The 23,465-nt window shown below is 40.9% G+C and overlaps 1 protein-coding gene across 29 annotated transcripts in view; it reads right to left on the bottom strand.

The window, feature by feature from the left end:
* ank3b (ankyrin 3b) overlaps positions 1-23,465 on the bottom strand; it is a 634,594-nt gene that overhangs the window by 229,878 nt on the left and 381,251 nt on the right. For all 29 annotated transcript variants that reach the window (XM_073027286.1, XM_073027283.1, XM_073027301.1 and 26 more), the window contains exon 2: positions 16,412-16,513. In XM_073027286.1, the coding sequence (XP_072883387.1) occupies positions 16,412-16,513 (102 nt within the window). The remainder of the gene's footprint in view (positions 1-16,411; positions 16,514-23,465) is intronic.

The following is a 23,465-nucleotide window of genomic DNA, read 5'->3' as shown; positions in this document are numbered from 1 at the left end:
TTCAAAAGAAACTCCTCACATATTTAACACTGTACTAAAGTCTTAAAAAAAATTAAATATTCAGTTTACTTGCTTCTATAATAGGCTCCATTCATTTTGCATTGTAGAAAACTATCAAGGAAATGAAACTATGAGAGTCAATCAAGGGAATTAATTTTGTGAGACAAATGGCATGACAGCAGAGTTTAATATATAGCTCTGTACATATTATTCTATAGTTACACTAAATGTCCCTTAAATCTGGACACATTGATTCCTGCAATGGTCCTGCATTTGTCCTGATGAGAGATTAAGCAGATTCCATTTGGGTCAACACTCTATGTTGTTTTCCAGTTATATAAGAGTACAATATTGAGGATGCTGGAAGCTTGAAATAATAGCAAAATTCCATGAAGGTGTAGTATCTGCAGAGAGCAAAACAACCAAGGCTTCAGATAAGACACTGAGGGATTTGGGACAGAGAATTCAATGAGTCAAGCTTGGTTAGTTGAAGATCTTTGTAAGCCAAGAGATTTGAAGGTAAGACACTAAGAGAAGTAGATGAAATTAAAACAGACCAATTGTAATGTAGAGGTGTTTTATGGGCTTTACGTCCCTTGGGAAAAAATTGGCTCTGCTGCGATAGCAGGTGCAGGTGTGTTATTGTGTGCTTCCAATTTTTCACATCAAGTTCCAAAATGTTAAAAAATATGTACGTTGAGGAATGAAAAAAAACATACAATATATATACAGCATTATATTTACACAGATCAACCAATAGTCACTCCTTCCTCAACCTCGTTCACAAAGAGGGTCTATCTCCAACCACACCCTGGGGGATACACTGAGCTCCATCTTGTATCTTTAGCCTCCCCCAACCCAATTGTCCCTGGTATGTCCCTTCTGCACACTGCATACGTGCAGTTTCTCACAAATAATGCCAGCCTGCAAGCAGCACTTCGGTTTTGCCAAGACGTACCTGGAACTGCCAAACCACAAAACAAAAGAACAGACAGCCAGTCCAATGGAGCGCTCAACAAACAACAAACATTAAACAAATAAACATTTATCTATTAATAGACTTCCTGTTATTCCCTGTATGTGCTTGTGTGTGTTACTTTGAGGTTGTAAAGTTATTGCAATGCTGCACAAGGCCAGTGACAGGGCCCTCTGTCACACCTATTTAACCTAACTGAGTGAATAAACAGGCTTGAGGGTCTCTTGTTCATATGTACTCACCCAAGGGCAATGTAGCATTTATGAATTTATAGCTTTGAAGTAGGATATGGAATTAATGTGGCTGATAGAGGTACCCATGCACAAGGGTAAGAATTTTAAACGTAAGGAGACAGAAGGACTGGAAGTCAATTGAGGTCTGTAAGAATAGATGATGGTCAATTAGGGCTTGACGTGGAATGGAAGATTTTTGGCTTGGAAGATGCTGAAGTTCAGAAGAGATGGAGCACTGAAGGTCAATTAGGATTACACAAGTGTACTTAAGTATGCAGAGATAAGGCTATGAATAATAATGAAGTACAAACCATCATTTGACTGAAGGCTTTTGTCCTAAAGAATAACAATGGACCTGCTACAACATGCATTGTAGTTTTTGGTTCAAATCCTATTAATATACATGTTATATTAGTGACATCATTGTGTTCGTCTCACTCCTAATATCACTAGACTACATGCTCATAATTTCCTGCGATTCAACATCTTTCTTTACAAACATTCAATCAATAATTTTGAATGTATATACTTAACTGACTATGGTCCTAGCTGCTCATTGCAAGCATGAATACTTTTCCCTAATCATTGGCCCAAACTTGCTATAAGTCAATAAAGATGTTACTTTGTGGTATCTTCCTTATGCATAGAAATTTCATGGAATTTCATAGAGAAATGGTGAATTCTTATCAGGAAGTGGAGCTTTATTTTTTTTTAAATTTTAGAGTTATAGTACGGTAACAGGCCTTTTGGACCAACAATCCTGCATAAAGCCTGCTGAGGCTTTAGGAGGCATTTGTCAGACCGCACTTTAAGTACCGTGAGCAGTTTCAGGCCACTTATCTAAGAAAGGATGTGCTTCCATTGGAGAGGGTCCTGAGGAGATTCATTAGAATGATCCCAGGAATGAAAGAGTTAATGTATGAAGAGTGTTTGATGGCTCTGGGCCTGTATGCTGGACTTTAGAATGAGGGGCAGATCTCGCTGAATCCAGTCGAATATTGAAAGGGCTAGTTAGAGTGGATGTGGAGAGGATGCTTCCTGTGGTGAGCTGTCTAAGACCAGAGGGGACAGACTCAGAATAGGAGGATATCCATTTAGAACAGAGATGAAGAAGAATTTCTTTAGCTAGAGGGTGGTGAATCTGTGGAGTGCATTACCACAGTAGGATGTGTAGGCCAAGTCATTGGGTATATTTAAAGAGGTTGGTGGGTTCTTGATTAGTAAGGGTGCCAAAGGTTATGAGGAGAAGATAGGAGCATGAGGTTGACAGGAATAACAAATCAGCCATGATCAAATGGTGGAGCAGACTCAATGGGCTAAATGGCCTAATTCTGCTCCTAGGTCTTATGGCCTCATGACTTCTGTGGAGGACGATTCGTTTCTCTGCATGATTTCTATGGCTCTTTAGTTTATAGAAATTGTACCCGTGTTTTGGAAATGGTTTGTGCTTTAGAAACAGTTTGCAATTTGGAAAATGTTTAAGATATAAATTCTCTGAGTTATAAATATGTTTTAAGAGTATTGTGTAGATTTAAACATATATCACTGAAAATAAATTAACTGTGCTTTAAACTTCTTTGTTAGATGGAAGTATCTTCTCCGTGTTAGGGAGAGGGCACCCAATGCTCAAATAGTGGGTATTGGCAGTTTAACTCAATGTGGAGAATAAACAGGGAAGTGAACTAGTCTTTGAAGATCTGGTAGTTACTGTATCATCTCCCTTTAGTGAGATTACTTGTTACAATTGAGTACAGAACTTTGAGTATAGCCCCAATAGCATCACTTTAGACATTTCAGCCCTAGGAAAAATATACTGTTTGTCTATTCTGTCTGTGCCTCTCATAATCTTATAAACCTCTATCAGAACTCCCCTCAGTCTCTGCCGTTCCAGAGAAAACAACTAAAGTTTGTCCAACTTCTTGTTATATGCCCTCCAATCCAGGCAGCCTTGTGGTAAGCTTCTTCTGTATTCTCTCCAAAGCCTTGACATCCTTCCTAGTCCAGTTAGGGATGCGTATTATGATTAGTTGGAAAGGCAAGCATTGAATTGGGAGATTTATAGAGGAAAAAGGAGAAACCTTAAGAAACACATAGGAGGGTAAAAGTGAGGCATGAAATGGCCCTAGGCAGTGCAATGAAAGGGGATTCCAAAACCTTTTATAATTGGAAGCAAGAGGGAGGCTGGCAGAAGAGGAGGGAAGTCTTTGAGAGGAGCCCACAGACATGTGTGGTGTCCTTGGCAACAGTATTCACTGGGGAAGAGGATGGAGAGTCGGGAATGGTTTATGCTGCTAGTAAGGAACCTATGTGTATCAGGAAAGTGTTGGAAATATTGGCAAACTTTAAGGGGGACAAATCCCCAGGGATTGATGAAATTTATCCCAATGTTATAGAAAGCAAGGGGGGGGGGTGGTTTTGCTTGGTCTATGGAAGCTGTTTGCATCATTTATGGCCAGAGGCAAGGTACTAGATGACTGGAGGTGAACTAATATGGCTTCCATATTCAAGAAGCACAGTAGGGATAAGATAGAAAACTGCAGGCCAGTGAGCCTTACATTAATAGTAGAAATTAATTGAAAAAGTCTTAGGGATGGGTTTTATGTTTATTTGGATAAGCAAGGACTGAATTGGGAGATTCAGCATGGGTTTGTGTATGGTTGCCTCTCAAATCTGATTGAAAGTTTTGAGGAAGTTACAAAGAAGAGTACAAAGTCAAAGTGGCAGACCTGGTATACATGGACTTCAGCAAGACTTTTGACAAGGTCTCACATGGTAAACTGGTCCTGAAAGTTAGGGCACTTGGGCTCCAAGGTGTATTGGTAAACTGGATCCAAAATAATAGGCAGAGGGTTGTTTATCTGAATACCTGTAAGAATTGGTGTACCACAGGGATCAATACAGAGGCCTTTTGTTGTTGCCAGGTTGTCTGTCATGTATATAAATGACTTGGATGAGAATGTCTGTGGTCTGTTAAGTATGTTTGCTGATAACGAAAAATTTGGTAAAGCAGAAGTGGAGAAGGTTGAAGAATAGGGATACATAAATCATCTTGGGTGGAAAGGTGGCAAATGGAATTTAATCCAGACAACTCTAAGGAAATGCATTTGGATCATTTAATATTGGCAGGGCATGTATAGTAAAGGTGGGTCCTTGGAATCATTGATGTACAAAGGGACTTAGTGGTGCAAGTTCACAGCTCCTTGAAGATGAGGTGGATGGGGTAGCGTAGAATATGCTTAGCTTGTTAACATTCATAGACAGGAGATATTGATTAGGCCACACTTGGAACATTGTGTGCAGTTTGGTCACCACACTACAGAAAGGATGAGGCAGCACAAGAAAGATTGCTAAGGACATTCTCCAGAATGGAGGGCTTTAGTTACCAGGAGAAATTAGATAGGGTGAGATTGTTCTCACTGGAACGTGGGGATAATGAGGGCTTACCTTATAAAACTATAAGGGACATTGACAGGCCCGAAAGTCAGCTTTTTTTTTCCAATGGAAGGGAGCCTAAAACTAGATGACATAGGTTTAAGTTGAGAGTGGACATATTTAAAGGAAATCTGAGGAGTAAGTTTCTCACACAAGGTGGTGGGTATTGGAAACAAAATGCCAGAGGTGGTGGTAAAGGCAGTTATGATCACAACACTTTAACAGCATTTGATTAGGAGGTCAGATGGGAAGGAATAGGTGGATATGGGCCAAATCAGGAAAATGGGATGAGCATAGAGACAGTTATCTCAGCCGGCATGATCAAGTCAGGCTTAATGGCTTGTTACTGTGCTATGCAATCCTATGACTCTAATGAGCCCGACCCTCAACGAGCTTCTCAGAACTGTCTGAGGAAAAGATGCTGGCTGTTCCCCAGAGCTTAATGAAACAAAGTCCCATCTGTTTCCAAGACAACTCTGAGACAGAGAATGGTAGGGGGACCCAACTGAAAATTGAAAGTGAGGAAAGAGATGGGCAGAGAGACTGGCAAATCATGAGTTAGAATGCTCAGCAGCAGAGTAGAGGTGAGGTGCAGAGAGCAGGATAATCCCATGGCCTTTCACTTTCCTTCCTGCTTTTTGGAGAATCATTTTTATGCAAATAAAGAGTGTAGTAGTTTTGTCAACTGGCTGGTGATCTGTAAGGCCTGGAAAATTCAAGATTCAAGATTGTTTATTGTTGTTTCTACAGTATATGAGTAAAAAGGAGAACAAGTTGATTGTTACTCAGGCTCCAATACAGTATATAAAAAAAACAATAAGTATAAGGAACAAAATAAAAAGCATTAAAAAAACACAAGAAATAACCTGATCGAAGTCTCCTGCAATAATGAGGAGACCACCCAGATGCTTGTTTTGTTTGGAGCTGATGATACAGTACTGCTCTCCCAGTGCACATGGATTCAACTCCAGTCTTTCCATTTTCAAAGATTGGTTTCAGGTTAAAAATATTAACTTATAGTTGGATTGTTTAAAAATTGTTTGAAAAATCATCTTTTCCTACACAATGTAGCCTGTATGTGGCTCTACTTCAATAGCAATCCAGAATACTTAACTCTTAGTTTCTCTTTTAACTGGCCAGGTGGAAAAAAGGTGAAAGCAGATTTCCCTGCAACTCTTGCATTCTGAGAACAGCTCCTCAAAGAAAAGTGTAATACTCTCAGAACAATAGTTTAATTCCAACTGCTCTCTGTAAGGAGTTTGTACGTTCTCCCCGTGACCCTGTGGTTTTCCTCTGGATGTTCCGGTTTCTTCCCACATTCCAAAGATGTATGGGTTCAAAGGTTAATTGGTCACATGGGTGTGACTGGATTGACCATAAGACCATAAATTACCATTGAGTCACTGAGTCTTCTCCACCATTCCATCATGGCTGATTTATAATTCCTCTCAACCCCATTCTCCTGTCTTCTCCCCATAACCTTTGACACCATTACTAATCAAGAACATATCAAGCTCTGCTTTAAACATACTCTTTGACTTGACCTCCACAGCCATCTGTGGCAATGAGTTCCACAGATTCACCATCCTCTGGCTAAAGATATTCCTCTTCATGTCAGTTCTAACGGAATGTCTTGAGTCTGTGCCTTCTGGTCCAAGACTCCCCAATTATATGAAACATCCTTTCCACGTCCACTCTATCCAGGCCTTTCAATATTAGATTGGATTCAGTGTGATTCCTCTCCCATTCTTCTAAACTCCAACAGGTACAGGCCCAGAGCTATCAAACACTCCCCATATGTTATTCCTGGGATCATTCTAATGAACCTCCAATGGACTCTCTCCAAAAGCAGCACATAAGGGGTCTAAAACTGCTCACAAAACTCCAAATGTGGTCTGACCATGGCTTATAAAGCCTCAGCGTGATATATTTGCTTTTGTGTTCTAATTCCCTTAAAATGAATGCTAACATTACTTGGCTTCCTTACCAGTGACTCAACCTGCAAGCAAGTTAGCCTTTAGGGAATTCTGTTCGAGAACTCCCAAGTCCCTTTGTATGCCTGATTTCTGAATTTTCTCTCAATTTTATTCTTGCTACTAAAGCACATGACCATGCACTTCCCTACACTATATTCTATCTGCCATTTCTTTGCCCATTCTTCAAATCCTTCTGCAGGCACCCTGCTTTCCTCAACACTACCTGCCCCTCCATCTATCTTTGTTTCATCCACAAACTTGGCCACTAAGTAATCAATTCCTTCATCCAAATCATGGACATATAACGTGAAAAGAAGCGTTTCCACCACCAACCCCTGAGGAACATCACTAGTCACCAAGAGTCAACCAGAAAAGGCCCCCTTAATTCCCACTATTTGCCTCCTGCCAGTCAGTCAGTCTTCCACCCATGCTAGTATCTTTCCTGTAAGACAACGGGCTCTTATCTTATTAAACAGCCTCATGTGCGGCACCTTGTCAAAGACCTACTGAAAATCCAAATAAACAACATCCCTTGACTCTCCTTTGTCTATCTTATCTGTAATTTTCTCAAAGTATTCCAACAGATTTGTCAGACACAATTTCCCTTATGCTAACTTTGGTCTGTTTTGTCATGTGCTTCCAAGTACCCTAAAAACTCATCCTTAGTTCCTTTCCTCACATTTTCAAACAAAATCCAGCATTTTTCCAACCACTGAAGTCAGGCTAACTGGCCTATAATTTCCTTTCTTTTTTCCCTTTCCCTTTTTAAAGAATATAGTGACATTTGCAAGTTTCCAGTCCTCCGAAATCCAGTGATTATTTAAAGATCATTACTAATGTCTCCAGAATCTCTTCAGCTACTTCTTTCAGAACCCTGGGGTGTTGTCCACCTTGTCCAGGTGGCTTATCTAAATCCAGACCTTCCCTCTTCCCAAGTATCTTCTCCTTAGTAATAGCAATGACACTCACGTCTGCCCCTGACACTGTTGCATTTCCAGCATTCTGCTCATGCACAGTGAAGACTGACACAAAATACTTACTAAGCTTGCCTGTCATTTGTTTGTACCCCAATACTACCGCTCCAACGTCATTTTCCAGCAGTCCAATATCCACTTCCATCTCTCTTTTACTCTTTATATATCTGAAAAAAACTTTTTTGTATCCTCCTTTATATTATTGGCTAGCTTGCTTTCATATTTCATTTTTTCTCTCTTTGTGTCTTTTTAGCTGCTTGCTGTTGATTTTAAAAGCTTCCCAATCCTCTAACTTCCCACTATTTTTTGCTATATTATATGACCTCTCTTTTGTTTTTATGCTGTCTTTGACTTCCCTTGTCAGCCACAGTTGCCTCATCCTCCCTTTAGAATATTCCTTCATCTTTGTGATGTATCTTTCCTGTGCTTTCTGAATTGCTCCTACAAACTCCAGTCCTTACTGTTCTGCTGTCATCACTGCTAGTGGCCCCTTCCAATCAACTTTGGTCAGCTCCCCTCTCATGCCTCTGTAATACTCCACTGTAATACTGATACATCTGATTTTTGCTTCTCCTTCTCAAACTGCAGGGTGAATTTTCATCTCATTAACTGCAATTTTGCCTTTTCATTTGCCTCTTTCCTCACAGTCTCGTTGCATCTACTTGTATACCAATTGCTCATTCCTTAGCTTATTACTCCAGTTCCAATGCCCTGCCAAATTAGTTTAAGCCCTTGCCAACAGCTCTAGCAGATCTGTCTGCAAGGATATTGGTCCCCTCAGGTTTAGGTGTAGCTCATCCTTTTTCTACAAGTCATTCCTTCTCTAGACTTCTGGCTGTTCACCTTCCCATTTAGGATGTTGTGGACCCAATCCGAGACATCCCTGACCCTGGCACCTGGGAGGCAACATACCATCTAGGTGTCTCTTTCAACAGATTCCATAGAGTCTGCTGTATGCTCCTCTAACTATGGAATCCCCTATCACTACCACACTCCTTACTTCCCCCTTCCCTTCTGAGTCAGAGACAGTCTCAGTGCCAAAGACAGATCACTGCCACTTTCCCTGGTAGGTCACCACCCCCCACCCCCAAATGGTATCCAAAGCAGTACATTTATTATTGAGGGGAACAGTCACTGCACTCTCCTGACAGTCACCAAGGTGCCTGCCTCCTGCAACTTAGGGTGACTACTTTCCTGTCGCTCCTATCTATCAGCTCCTCATTTTCCTGTATGAGCTGAAGGTCATCCAGCTGCAGCTTCAGTTCCTTAACGCTGTCTCTGAGGAGCTGCGGTTCGATGCACCTCATGCGGATATAGTCATCAGGGAGACAGGTCTCCCCAGAGTTTCCATGTCTCACACAAGGAACATACCACTTACTCTGGACCCATTCTCAGTGCACTAGCTATTTACTAATAGAGAGAAAAACAAACTTACGAGCAACTCATTGATAACCTCCGCCTGGGCTTGCCCAAGCCTGTTCCCACCTAAGCCTGTTCAGCCAAAGAGCTGGAATTGGACACAGTCAGAAAATGTTGACGAAACTTGCAAGATTTTTTGTTGTTGTACTGTATTACATTATACCCTTTAATTAATAAATTAAATCAAAGGTATGTGATTTTTCAATTTTAATTCTAAATATTCATAGAATGCATATTACAAAAATAAATATTTAATATGCCCCACAGTTTTACATTGTGTAAAAATGTCCGGCTCAGAGCATGGTTGGCCTGTGCAGCTGTAAAAACAACATTACAGGGAACATTGCTATCAGCCCTGTTATGCTCCTCCATCTATCTCTGCCTACTCTGCCCTCTAGATGTGCAGGTGCCATTCACTACAAATCCTTCTTGCTCCTCCTGCAATGCTGTAATTTAGGTCTCACACCCCTGCGTCTCTGGTTTAAACCATCCTGAGCAGCACTGACAAACCTCCCTGTCAGGATACTGGTATCACCCCAGTTTAGGTACTACCCAACCTTCTTGTAAAAGATACCCCTGCTAACTTTGGCCTGTTTTGTCATGTACTTCCAAGTACCCTGAAAACTCATCCTTAGAAGAGATTCCCGTTACCCAAATATTTGAAGCCCTTCTCCTGCATCAGTCTTTAGCTACATATCTACCTTCCTATTTCTAAACCCATTATCTCAGCCACAAAGACTAATGTCAAGCTTACAAACTACTTGTTACCTAACTCTCTAAATTGTCTTTGTAGAATCTCACTTCTCTCCTTACGCAAGGACCATGACTTCAGAGAGGGGTCAGTGGTTGAAAAGGTGAGCGACTTTAATGTCCTGGGCGTCAACATCTCCAAAGATCTGTCCTGGGCCCAAAATATTGATGCAATCACGAAGAAGGCATGCCAACAGCTCTACTTCATTAAGAGTTTGAGGAGATTTGAGGAGATTTTGTAGATTCTTGCATGTTTCTACAGATGTACGGTGGAGAGCATTCTAACTGGTTGCACCTCAGCCCAGTATTAATGTACAACATCACAAAAGATTGCAGAAGGTTGTAGACAGCTCCATCATAGGCACAATCCTCCCTATCATAGAGGGTATCTTCAAGAGATGGTGTCTTAAGAGGATGGTATCCATCATTAGGGACACTCACCATCCGGGACATGCCCTCTTCTTGTAACTATTATCAGAAAGGAGGTACAGGAGCCTGAAGAACCACACGCAACTATTCAGGAACAGCTTCTTCCCCTCCGTCACCAGATTTCTGAGTGGTCCATGAACACCACCTAATTATTTCTTTTTATTGCACTATAACTTATTTTGTAGTTTATGATAATTTTATGCCTTTGCTCTGTTTTGCTGCTACAAAACAAGCTTCACATCATATAGTAGTAGGCAGCCATCTATCTCAGGGGATCAGGGTTGGCACTTCTGGTGGTCTGTGTCCTCTCCAGGGCACAAGCCTGGTGGGAAGATTTGAAGAACTGGTTGTTACTCATGCAGCAAGACTCCCCTCTCCACATCACTGATGTAGTCCAAGGGAAGGGCAAGTGCCGATACAGCTTGGCACCAGTGTCACCACAGAGGTTGCCAGAGTGAAGTTGTAAACAACATGAAACTGCCTTAGGGACCCCGGCTCTGGATTTCTTCCTCAGGGTTTACTCCCGAAGTCTTTCCCACGTGTGGGTATGGCCACAAGGCAGCAAAGAAATCAGAGCTTTTCTTCTCCTAGGCGGGTTGCCGTCCAAGGATGATGAGTCCCAGCTGCCCGAACCTCGTATAAGACAGTGATAATACACCTGATTCTGACTCCACATTCTCCCCTTTCAGAATGTCCCACACTAACTCAGTGATATCCCAGACACAGGGTAACACACCATCCTGTTGTCATGCACACAGCCACAGAAATGCCTGCCTGACCTCCCGACTGTTTAGTTAGTCTTTGAGCTTCCTATCTGCAAAACACAGCCAGTCACCAGGCAGCCTCACTTGTCAAAACCTCTGCACTTAGATGTCAAGCACTTGGACCTCAGAAAAACGATGCTACTCTCAAAATCACCCCCAACAAATTGAGAACCCAGGACAAGTTGTAGATCTTGAGATCTGGAGACCCGTGAGAGGGAACACCCATCATCAAGCCAGAAACTCAATGAAGTGACTTATACTAGTTAAACAGTTCTTAATTTCTAATAAACCCAATTCATCAACAAGTTTTAAAAAAAGCAGGCTTTCCTACCCAACTGTTTCCAAATTCATTCAATTGATGTCTATATCCTAGAGGAGGGGTTCCCAATCTTTCTTTGAATGCCATTAATCATGGGCCCATGGACTCCACGTTGGGAACCCCTGTCCTAGAGTATGTTATTATTCCAAAATACTTAATCAAAAATGATCAATAAAATTTTCAAGAGAAGGCTGTTGAGAAAGCCAACAATAAGAAAAACGGTTTCCTGACAATGTCTTGGAACCATTAAGAAATACAATGTCGAGACAAATCTCAGCATTCAATGTTTAGATAAGACTGACCTTCCAGGAACTGTAAACAACGTGAAGATTGAATGTCTGTTGTAGTTAGAATCTTTATATTTGTAGGGGCATAGTGAGAAAACCCAGCAGAGCAGAGGGATCACAGCGTTGCAGGGAAAAGGAGGGACTGTGTAACTTATGTGACACTTCATACCATTGCAATCCACTCCATAAAACTTAGTATCTCTTCACCTTCTTTGTTACAGACTGAAAATTCCCAAGAGTTACTCAGCATTATTGACAATTGCGTATATACTTTTTAAAATCCTGGAAGTTTTTCTAATGTGAAAAACATGGGTAGTACTGTAGCATAGTGGCTAGCACATTGCTTTACAGTGCCAGCTTTTAGCAATCAGGGCTCAATTCCCACCAATGACTGCAAGAAGTTTGTACGCTCTTCCTGTGACCATGGGGCTTTCCTCGCATACCTCAAAGACATAGGGCTAGAGTTAGACAGATGTGGGCAGGTTATGTTGGAGCCAGAAACATACAACATCTGCAGTCTGTCCAACACAATCCTTGCCGATTTGAGTCAAATGACATATTTCACTGTGTGTTTCGATGTACGTGTGACAAATAAGACCATATGAGATAGGAGCAAAATTAGGCCATTTGGCCCATTGAGTCTGCTCCACCATTTCATCATGGCTTATGCAATTTTCCTTTCAGCCCTAATCTCCTGCCTTCTCTCCATACCCCTTCATAACCTGACCAAACAAGAATCTATCAACCTCTGGCTTAAATATATGTAAAGACTTGGCCTCTGAAGCTGCCTGAGGCAAAGAATTCCAAAGATTCACCACACTCTGGCTAAAGAAATCCCTCCTCACCTCTGTTCTAAAAGGATACCCTTCTATTCTTAGACTCTCCCACCATAGGAAACATCCTCTCTACATCCACTCTATCAAAGTCTTTTACCATTTGATAGGTTTCAATAAGATCATTCCTCATTCTGGTGAATTTCAGTGAATACAGGCCCAGAGCCATAAAAAGCTCTTGATATGATAACCCATTCAATCCCAGAATCATTTCTGTGAACCTCCTTTGAACCCTCTCCAGTTTCAGCACATCCTTTCAAAGATAAGGGGCCCAAAACTGTTCACAATACTCCAAGTGAGGCCAATCCAAAGGCTCATAAAGTCTCAACATTACATCCTTGCTTTTATATTCTGGTCCTCTTACAATGAATGCTAACATCGCATCTGCCTTCCTTACCACAGTCTCAACCTGTAAATTAACCTTTAGGGAATCCTGCACAAGGACTCCCAAGCCCCTTTGCACCTTAGATTTTCTGTATTTTCTCTCAATTTAGAAAATAGTCAACTTTTTCATTTCTTCTACCACAGTGCATGACCATAAACTTCCTGACACTACATTCCATTTGCCCATTCTCCTATTCTAAGTCCTCTGTAGCATCTCTACTTCCTCAAATCTACCTGCCCCTCCACCTATCTTCATATCTGTAAACTTTGCAACAAAGCCATCAATTCCATCATCCAAATAATTGACATATAACGTAAAAAGAGTTAGTCCCAACACGGACCCTTGTGAAACACCTCTGGTCACCGGCAGCCAATCAGAAAAGGCTCCCTTTATTCCCACTCTTTCCCTCTGGCCAATCAGTCACTGCTTTATCCATGCTAGAATCTTTCCTGTAATATCATGGGCTCGAAGCTTGTTAAGCAGCCTCATGTGTGGCACCTTGTCAAAGGCCTTCTGAAATTCCATCAACCGATTCTCCTTTGTCTATCCTGCTTGTTGTTTCTTCAAAGTATTACAACAGATTTGTCAGACAAGATTTTCCCTTGAGGAAACCATGCTAATAACGGCCTATTTTATCATGTGCCTCCAAGTACCCTGAGAACTCATCCTTGATGATCAACTCCAACATCCGCTACTGCTAGTGTCTTCCACAGTGAAAACTGATGCAAAAAACTTATTCAGTTTGTCTACCATGTCCTCCATTACTAGCTCTCCAGCATCATTTTCCAATAGTCTGATATCCACTATCATCTATTTTAGTATCATTTTACTTACACTTTAAGTATCTGAAGAAACTTTTGGCATCTACTTTGATATTGTTGCCTAGCTTACTTTCATATTCCATCTTTACCTTCTTAATGACTTTGTTAGTTACCTTCTGTTGGTTTTTAAAAGCTTCCTAATGCTCTAACTTTGCTCTATTATATGCCCTAAATTTGTCTTTTATGCTGGCTTGGACTTCTGTTAGCCATGATTGTATCATTTTTCCTTTAGTATACTTCCTCCACTTTGGGATGTATATATCCTGTGTGTTCCGAATTGCTTCCAGAAATTCCAGCCAACTCCTCTCTCATGCCTCTGTAATTCCCTTTACTACACTATAATACTGAGACATCTGACTTCAGCTTCTCCTCAAGTTTCAGGGTGATTATATTATGAACACTAACCCCCAAGGGTTCTTTTTACCTTAAGGTCTCTGGTCAATTCTGGTTTATTGCACAACACCCAATCGAAAATAGTTGATCCCCTAGTGGGTTCCACCACAAGCTGCTCTAAGAAGCCATCTCATAGACACTTTTGAAACTCCCCCTCCCGGAATCCAGCACCCACCCGATTTTCCCAATCTACCTGCATATTGAAATCCCCTATGATTATCGTAATTTTGCCCTTTTGGCATGTAGTTTCAATTCCGCTGTAATTTGTAGCCCAACTCAACACCTTCTGACCCTAAGTCTCTTCTTTTTAATGATTAGATTTCATTTTTTTTTTACCAACAGAGCAACACTGCCCCCTCTGCCTTCCTGCCTGTCCTTTTGATACAATGTGCATCCTTGGGCATTAAGCCCCCAGCTATAATATTTTTTCAGCCATGATTCAGTGATGCCTGCATCATCATACCTGCCAATCTGCAACTGTGCTACAAGTACGTCTACCTTATTCCGTATACTGCACACATTCAAATATAACACTTACAGTCCTGTATTCACCCTTCTCGATTCTGTCCATCTTTTACATTGTGACCCATCCTGCTGACTGCAGTTTTGCCCCATCAACAGCCTCTCCTCACTACACATCGCCTCAGTTTGTAAAACAGCTACCTCATCTTCAGCACTATCATCCACCTTTCCTACGCAACTTCCTGCATTGAAATATATGCAGTTCAGGACTAGTTGCACCATGCTCAACCTTTTGATTCTTAACTTTGTCTGAGGTCTTAACAGCATCTTCCTCCACAACCCCTCCACTAACTGTTCTGACACTCTGGTGACTATCCCTCTGCAGCTCTAGTTTAAACCCCACCATGCAGCATTAACAACCTTCCTACTAGGATATTAGTCCCCCTTCAGTTTAGGTGCAAACTGTCCCTTCTGTATAGGTCTCATCTTCCCTGGAACAGAGCCCAATGATCCAAAAACCTTATGCTCTCCTGTTTGCACCAACTCCTTAGCCACGTATTAAACTGTATAATCTTCCTAGTTCTGGCCTCATTAGCACGTAGCACAGGTAGCAATCCTGAGGTTATAACCCTGGATATCATGCCCTTTAATTTAGCACCTAACTCCCCGAACTCTCTATACAGAATCTCCTCACTCATTCTACCCATATCATTAGCACCTGCATGGACCACGACTTCTGGCTATTCACCTTCCCACTTAAGAATGCTGAGGACTTGAACAGCGATATCCTAGACTCTGGCACCCGGGAGGCAACATACCATCTGGGAATCTTGTTCTCACCCACAGAACCTCCTGTCCATTTCCTTAACTAATGAATCCCCTATGACTACAGCATGCCTCTTCTCCCCCTTTCCCTTCTGAGTCACAGAGGCAGACTCAGAGCCAGAGACCCGACCACTGTGACTTTCCTCTGTTAGGTCAACCGCCCAAACAGTATCCAAAGAGATGTACCTGTTATTCAGGGGGGTGGGCACAGAAGTACCCTGCACTGGCTCCTTAATCCCTTTCCCTTTCCTGACTGTCACCCGTCTAATCTAAAAGAATCTGACAACTGTCAAAAGATTATTTCAGGGGAAGAGTGAATCATTGACAGTTTGAAAACCTTTGTATTGCACAGCAATCGTCAATCAGCCTGCCTTCAGGAGATTCCACATGGCAACATGTCAGGAGCAACAGCACACTCCCAACAGCTCAGTCCACTTGCTGGTCAGAGGAAAATCTTGCCAGATGTCTTATCTGACAGAAAATACACTTCCTTAAATCACATAATGCAATGTGAGCTCAGATTTCATACTCAAGTCCATTGAGAAAGAATTGTCAAGTGTTTTAGTAACAATATTAAACAGAGGCCAATTGATTTTGATGTGAAGCACAGGACCAGTTTACATACGAGGTCAGGCAGATACAGGCGATACCCACATTATTGGAGGGTAGGGAGGGGTGTTGGTTGCTTTCCTAGAAAACAGACTCTACTGAGATTTTCCATAACACGAAGCCACATCCTCAGCGCACGCATCAATAAGAGCAGTTTTAAAAAATAAATATGTTGATTTGCTTAAATACTATTAGAGCAAATTTTATTTCATGTCTCGATTTCTCATGATCTGTGAATTCTGTAAGGCATTTTGAGATTTTCTTTTGTGATCTAATTAATTTTAAGAAAGGAAACAAAAGTGTCATGTATTACTAATTTTGATCCATGCATTACATGCTGTCCAGCATGTAGGATATTCCAAAAGTCTTGATTTTCTAAAGGAATTGAGAATTGCTCTACTTAAACTAGTGGAATAATTTAATTTCAGATTCCTAACCAAGAGAGTGATGCTTATCAACTTTTATTTTACTTTAGTACTGAAGAAAAAACACAACGTATCTTAAATGTGTAGTGGTTGACAAACCTGGTTGCAGATGTTTATGTCAACTCCAGATTTGATATAATCAAGGGCTTTTTCCAAGTTGCCTGCGCGGGCAGCACGTAAATAGCTTGCATTGGTGTCAGTCTGTTTAAAAAGAGAGAAAGTTAAGTGTTACATTAGACACAAGTGTTTGAATACCAAGTGAACACATTTCACACTGGATCAACAATGAAATAATAAAAGAGAAAGCACAATTGACTCTGGTAAAATTTCATTTTCCCAGGGCTCTCCCTTCTATGACCTCAGTAGAACGTCCATTATATATAAGCCAATATAGGCAACTGCTGCATGACGCTGCAGTAATTTCATGCATGAATTGCAGCTGACATTTGTGATTGCTTTACTTCTGCACTGCAGATGGAAAATATGAAGATTCTGAAAGGTCACAAGTTAAGCAATACTTGCATAGGATAGAAAATTTTGGAGGATTTAAGATATAGCCTTACAAGCAAACTAAAAGGCGTAGATGAACAGCTTATAAAATTGAGATAAAGGCAGACACAAGAATGAACTGCTATTGACCATACATATTAGAACACTACAGCACAGTACAAGCTCTTCAGCCCTTCTACTCTTAGATCAATTTACCCTTCCCACCAACATAGCCCTCTACTTTTCTATCATCCATATGCTTATCTAAGTATTTCTTGAATGTCCCTAATGTATCTCCCTCTACCACCACCCCTGGCAGGACATTCCACACACCCACCACTCTCTGTGTAAAAAAAACTTCCCTCTGACATCCCCCTATACTTTCCTCCGATCACCTTTAAAATTATGCCACTCATGTTAGTCATTTGTGTTGGCGCGTGGCCAAGTGGTTAAGGTGTTGGTCTAGTGATCTGAAGGTTGCTAGTTCAAGCTAAGGCAGTGTGTTCTGTCCTTGAGCAAGGCACTTAAGCACACATTGCTCTGCGACCAGTGCCAAGCTGCATCAGCCCTTGCCCTTCCCTTGGACAACATCAGTGGCATGGAGAGGGGAGACTTGCAGCATGGGTAACTGCTGGTCTCCCATACAACCCTGCCCAGGCCTGCACCCTGGAAACTTCCCAAGGCGCAAATCCATGGTCTTTCGAGACTAACGGATACCTATTATTAGTCATTTCCACTGGGAAAAAGTTTCTGGCTATCCACTCAATCTATGCCTCTTATCATCTTGTGCACCTCTGTTAAGTCAACTCTCATCCCCCTTTGCTCCAAAGAGAAAAGCCTTAGTTCACTCAACCTCTCCTCTTAAGACATGCTCTCTAATCCAAGCAGCATCCTGGTAAACCTCCTCTAAATGGATTGAAAATGGTAAATGGTTACATGACTGATGTGAAAATAATGATAGAAATTAGCAAAATACAATCATATAAGATCCAGAGAATGCATGAATATCATAGCAAGTTGATTTAAAAATCCCAATAAGTGGAGCCAACTCTAGTTATTATAGCATTTTCATTTCAATTAAAAGCTGGTGCACATGTCTCTCCTAAGCAGGTATCAGACACGTTGATCTATCAGCTGGTGGGTTAGACATATTGTAGGCAAACAACAAACTGCTGGAGGAACTCAATGGGTCAGACAGCATCCAGCACCATATTGTAGGTACTGATCTGGAATGTGGCATCGACAAATGAGATACAATAGAGTGCATGGGAGGACAGAACAAATACCTGTGTTGTTTGTCCGACCCAGAAATGGAAACAGTGAAGGGAAAGGGCAGGTTCGATTTGCCATGTGTGAAGGCCAAAAAAAATAGCAACGATGACAAAAAAATTGCATAATGTTCATGGGGCAGACATTGATGTATCAAAAGACAAGATCTGCATACAACAAAGGATGCACCAAACATTACGTGGAAAAGGAGGCTTAGGGTGGAGAGGGACGGGTTAAGTTTCTGGTCAAGAAAGAAGCCAAGTGTCCCCAGAAGGATGAAAGCACAGAAGGACCTGATGTCCACTGTTGAAGTGAGATGGAAACTGTTCAAATGATGAATGGAAATTGATTGAAAGGAAATGCATGCATAAGTGGAAAGATAACAGTTTCCTAGGACAAAAACAAGCCGAGCCTCTGGGTCTACCAGGCCAAAATTTTATCGTCTGCATGTTGAAAGACATAGAGCCCCATTCCCCTAATCCCTGCTGTGCTAGTTAAATTCCCAGTTCAGCAAAAGCTGAGTTTTAAAATTTTCATGCTCTGCTACTCCCCAATTCTGAAAGCTACATCAGATCTAGACTCAGAGAAACCTGCGCTCCTCTAATTGTACACCATCTAACAAAGGCTGATACTCTCTCCAGTCTCTCCTTAGACTTGGAATTCACCATTTAATCTTCTCTCTTTCTCTCCCTGGTGAATAACATTGAATCAAATATCACAGTTCCAATGCAGCCTGAAAGCAAATTTTATTTGTGAAATCTTCTGTAAGACACCTTAAGGTATGTTATAAAGTCAAAGGTGATATATAAATCTGAATCAGACTCAAAAATAGTAACTTCCCCAAGCTGTCCGGTTGATCAACACCTCTTCCTGTGCACCCACCGATCACCACTGCTTCAGAATTTCCTGACAGTAACCTTATGTACAGTTACTCCTGTACCTAATGTCACTTTATATACATAGAGTCAGTCTATATATAGAAGCTCATCTTATGTACTTATATTCATTGTGTCTTTTAATTGTGTTCTTTACACTGATTTTTTTTAATGCTGCATTAGATCTGGAGTTACAACCATTTCATTCTCCTTTGCACTTGTGTAAGGGCAAGTGAAAGTAAACAATATTGAACCTTGTGTGGATATTCCTGTTAAGGCTGTACTTCTGTTAACATGGCATATAATATTTCTTGTGAGAATGCTTGGTAATGTAGCCAGTACCATAGGATATAACAGTTGCTCGTTAGTCAGTTATTTTAGATTGACACCAAACAAAGAGTTAGAATCACATGAATTGATCAAGTTTAGGAGAGGTGACCTTGTATTACTGGATGAGAAAAAATAATTGATAAATCCTTGCAATATGGTTTTGATAATGTTTAAAAAAATATAAATTGACAACTGGTAGGCCATGTCGAGTGGCGGCGATTCGTTAATTATCTTTCAATCAAGCTCAATGAGTACACTCCCCCAGGTGATTTTACACACAGTTTCTATTTAACAAAGATGATGCCAGGACTTGAGGACTTGCATTAAGGAAATGTTTAAAAAGTCAGTACTTTATTCCTTAGAACGTAGATGAATGAAGGGATATTTGATGGAAGTATACAAAATTATGAGGAGCATTGATAGGGTAAATGCAAGCAGGCTTTTTCCACTGACGTTGAGTGAAACTGGAACTAAAGGTCATGGGTTAAGGGTGAAAGGTGAAATATTGAAAGGGAATTTAAAGGGGAATTTCTTCATTCAGAGGGTGGTGAGAGTGTGGAATGAGCTGCCAGCAGAAGTGGTAGATACGAGTTTGATTTCAATATCTCCTTCTACCTTAGGCCACAAACTTATCAATCACCCTTGTTGTGGACACTTTCTGGAGGTCCAAGATCCGTATGCTCCACGACCACTGGACTAAGTGTGTAAGTGTAGGAGGGGACTATGTTGAAAAATAAATGTGCTAGGTTTTCTAAAATTGACTCCTTCTACCTTAGGCCACGAACTTATCAATCACCCCTTGTATTATAAAATTCACAAGTATGCTTAAATACAAACAATTATTCCTATGAACTGCAGAAACAGGCCCTATCTTTCTCATTTGGTCATCTTGTCTGTTGCATTTGGAGCTGTCAACATGGCCTCCTTTATATCGCTGAGGCCAAGAGCAGACCAGGCAGCTGCTTTGCCAAGCACCTGCGCTTTCGCTGCAATGACCATTGGACTTCGCTGTTGCAGGCTATTTTAATTCCCACTCTGACCTGCTGATCATTGGACCTTCTCCATTGCCAGTGTGAGGCCAACCACAAAATTGAAGAATAACATCTCACATTTTGCCTGGCTTGAACATTGAACTCTCTAAGGCAGCCTTCTCTCCCTCTGTCCCTTTCTCTCTCCTGATCTACCTAAGTTCTCTCACACATACCCTTCATTCCAACCTATGCCACCCGCTATCCTTTCTACTCATCCACCTTTTCCATCTGTCCATCACAAACACACTCCTCAGACTAGGTACCTTATCTTGCCCTTACCCTCCCTATCCCATCCACTTTCCTTTTATCCCTTATTTGGTTCCGCTCTTCACCTTCTTATCAGATTTCATCATCTGCAGCCCTTTGTTGCCTCCACCTTCCAGCCTCTGTTGTTATCTCTACCCCTCCCTCTGCTAATCCTGCTTCACCTGTCACTTGCTAGCCATCACCTCACACCTACCCCCCACCTTTTTATACTGGCCATCTCCCTCACTGCTGTTTTTTTCCAGGTGAAGTGTTTTGGCTGAAATGCCAACTGTCCATTTCCCTCCACAGATGATGTCTGATCCTTTGAGTTCCTCCAGCACTGTGTTTTTACTGCAGATTCCAGCATCTACAGTCTTGTATCTCAAGCAGCAATTTTTATTTACTTATTATTTTTGTCCTTGACAATACCATCAGTGTTTGCTATACATGGATCACTAATTTGTTTCTTATGTCATTCCAGTTTCTCACCATTGACACATATACACCCAGATGTCACAGCAATAATTCAATGAAGCAAAACACAGATAACTCCTGTCAGCTCAGCTCACTAAAAAAAAATTATTGTGTTAATTATTTTTAAGTTAACTGTGTTCCACATATGGAAAACAGAATAGAGATAACCGTTTAGTTCCTTAAAGCGTGGATGGTGGAAAAGAACACTAAAAGTCCTGGAGGAACTCAGCAAGTCAGGCAGTAACTATAGAGAGGAATGAACAGTAGATGTTTCAGGTTAAGATCCTTCAACCCCTCCATAGATGCTGCCTAACTTGCTGAGCTCCTCCAGCATTTTGTGTGCGTTGCTCATGATTTCCAGCATCTGCACAATCTCTTGTGTTGATGGTGGAAAAACAACATTACATTTTCCTTTTTCTTCCATTCTGTTATGGTACACATTTAGAATTAACTGAATGTTTTGATGTTTGCTGTACTCCGAGTAATGCTGGTTATGAACAAGATTGAGCTTCGTGCTTTTAAAGGCAACAGATATAATTAATTATTGAGAAAAATGTTATGCCTCAGTCTATGGAAGGATGTGGTGGTGTTGGAGAAGGTTCAGAGGTGATTTGCGAGAATAATCCTGGGGATGAAAGGATTAATGTGTAAAGAGTGTTCTGTGGCTCTGAAGAAGAAAGTTCCACAGATGGTCTAAAAATAGACCTTCAATAAGCTTAAACACGCTTTGTACATTCTGCATAGACTCTGTTAGAGGTCAAGAACCCACAGTGCACATAACTCAAAGTTTCCTTTGTCAATACCATACTAGAGCCCTTTTGCTGTGCTAAATGAGAATCATATGCCCCTGTTGTCTGACGACATGGTAATAGATCAATAACTACAAACATTGCATAATAGCTGCTGCTGAATTTTAGCAACCATGCTGCAGAGAAATTCCATTGTATTACCTGTGTTAAAATTTTATTTTATATTGATATAAACTAATAAAATATTAAATAAATTTATCCTGCCCCACATACAATCACCGTCCATGACAGAATTGGATGCAAAATTAAAATGTGTGCCAAGAGTAACTCACAGAAGCCAGCCTACATACCTATCTATGTTGGACATGAGAAATGCATATCTACAACAATACTGTCAAGTTTATTTTAACTTAACTATACACATATATACTATCAAATAAGACATTTCTCTGGACCAGGGTGTAAAGCACAGTAGTACACAAAAACACACATATAACACACAATAATTTAGGAAAATCAGAATAAAATCTACAAATGAATTATGTATGAACAAAGTAATGTGCATAAATTAAATATTGCCAGACCAAGAACAAATTAGCTGGTGACACAGAATGTGATGTGGCAGCGAGTTCAGAAGCCAGATGCCTGAGGGGAATAAACTGTTTCCCATCCTGACTGTTCTTGTCACACAAATTATTTTAAAATGGCCAATTTTTTGATGGAAGCCCTAACATGAAGTTTGCAGAAGGCTGATCTCTTCTAGATGTTGTTGAGTTTACAGTGCTATCTGCACCATTTGCCAATGAAATTGATGGGACCACGGAAATTGACGATGGATAGCCAATAACTACAGCCACCCATCTGAAAATATGACTCATAACAGTGGAGTGTTTTTCTCTTGATTCCTATTAACTTCAACTTTACAGTTGTTTAGATGGCATGTTTATGTCACATCCATTCAGTTTCACCATTCCTCTGGAAAACGCCTCTTTGCTCAAGATTAGACTGAGGCTTTGATGAGATCTGGAGAGAAGCATTCCTGGTCAAACCCAAAATGAGTACCAAATAAATGTCACAAAAATCCGCAGATGCTGGAAATCCAAGCAACAAACACAAATTGCTGGAGGAGCTCAGCAGGCCAGGCAGCATCTATGGAAGGGAGTAGTGACATTTCAGGTCAGGACCCTTCAGCAGGACCAAATAGATGTTTCTTGATTGCCCTGTTAATAATAGCCTACATCAGTTTGCTGATAATTGAGCATGCAATAATGCAGGAATTTTTTTGGATTGGATTTGTCTTCTTCTCCAGGAACAGGACATCCAAGGACAATTTCCTTCATTGTTAAATCAATATCAGCGTTAAACTGTATTGTAACAGCTTTCCAAGAGGCAAGTAGCTCTAGAGCAGGTCTTTGGCACTAAATTAAGATCCTGTTGGTTCCTATAACCTTTGATATTTCCAGTACACTGAGCTGCTTCTTAATATCACATGGCATGCATTGAGTAGGCACACATCTTATCGATGATGATGACGACATCTACAGGAAGCTTAAGTAACTAGCATAATTTGTTGAAGTCGGTATTAGATTTGCCTTAAGCACTCTCCGGCTGAAGTCTTTTGATATTATTTTACGTCTGGGATGTGTTGGAACTTCTGCTTCTGTTTAGTTTCTACTGTCAACCATCATTC

The sequence above is a fragment of the Hemitrygon akajei genome, chromosome 23 (genome assembly GCF_048418815.1).
Source record: "Hemitrygon akajei chromosome 23, sHemAka1.3, whole genome shotgun sequence".
NCBI classification, from domain to species: Eukaryota; Metazoa; Chordata; class Chondrichthyes; order Myliobatiformes; family Dasyatidae; genus Hemitrygon; species Hemitrygon akajei.
This window is presented reverse-complemented; position numbering and strand designations above follow the sequence as displayed.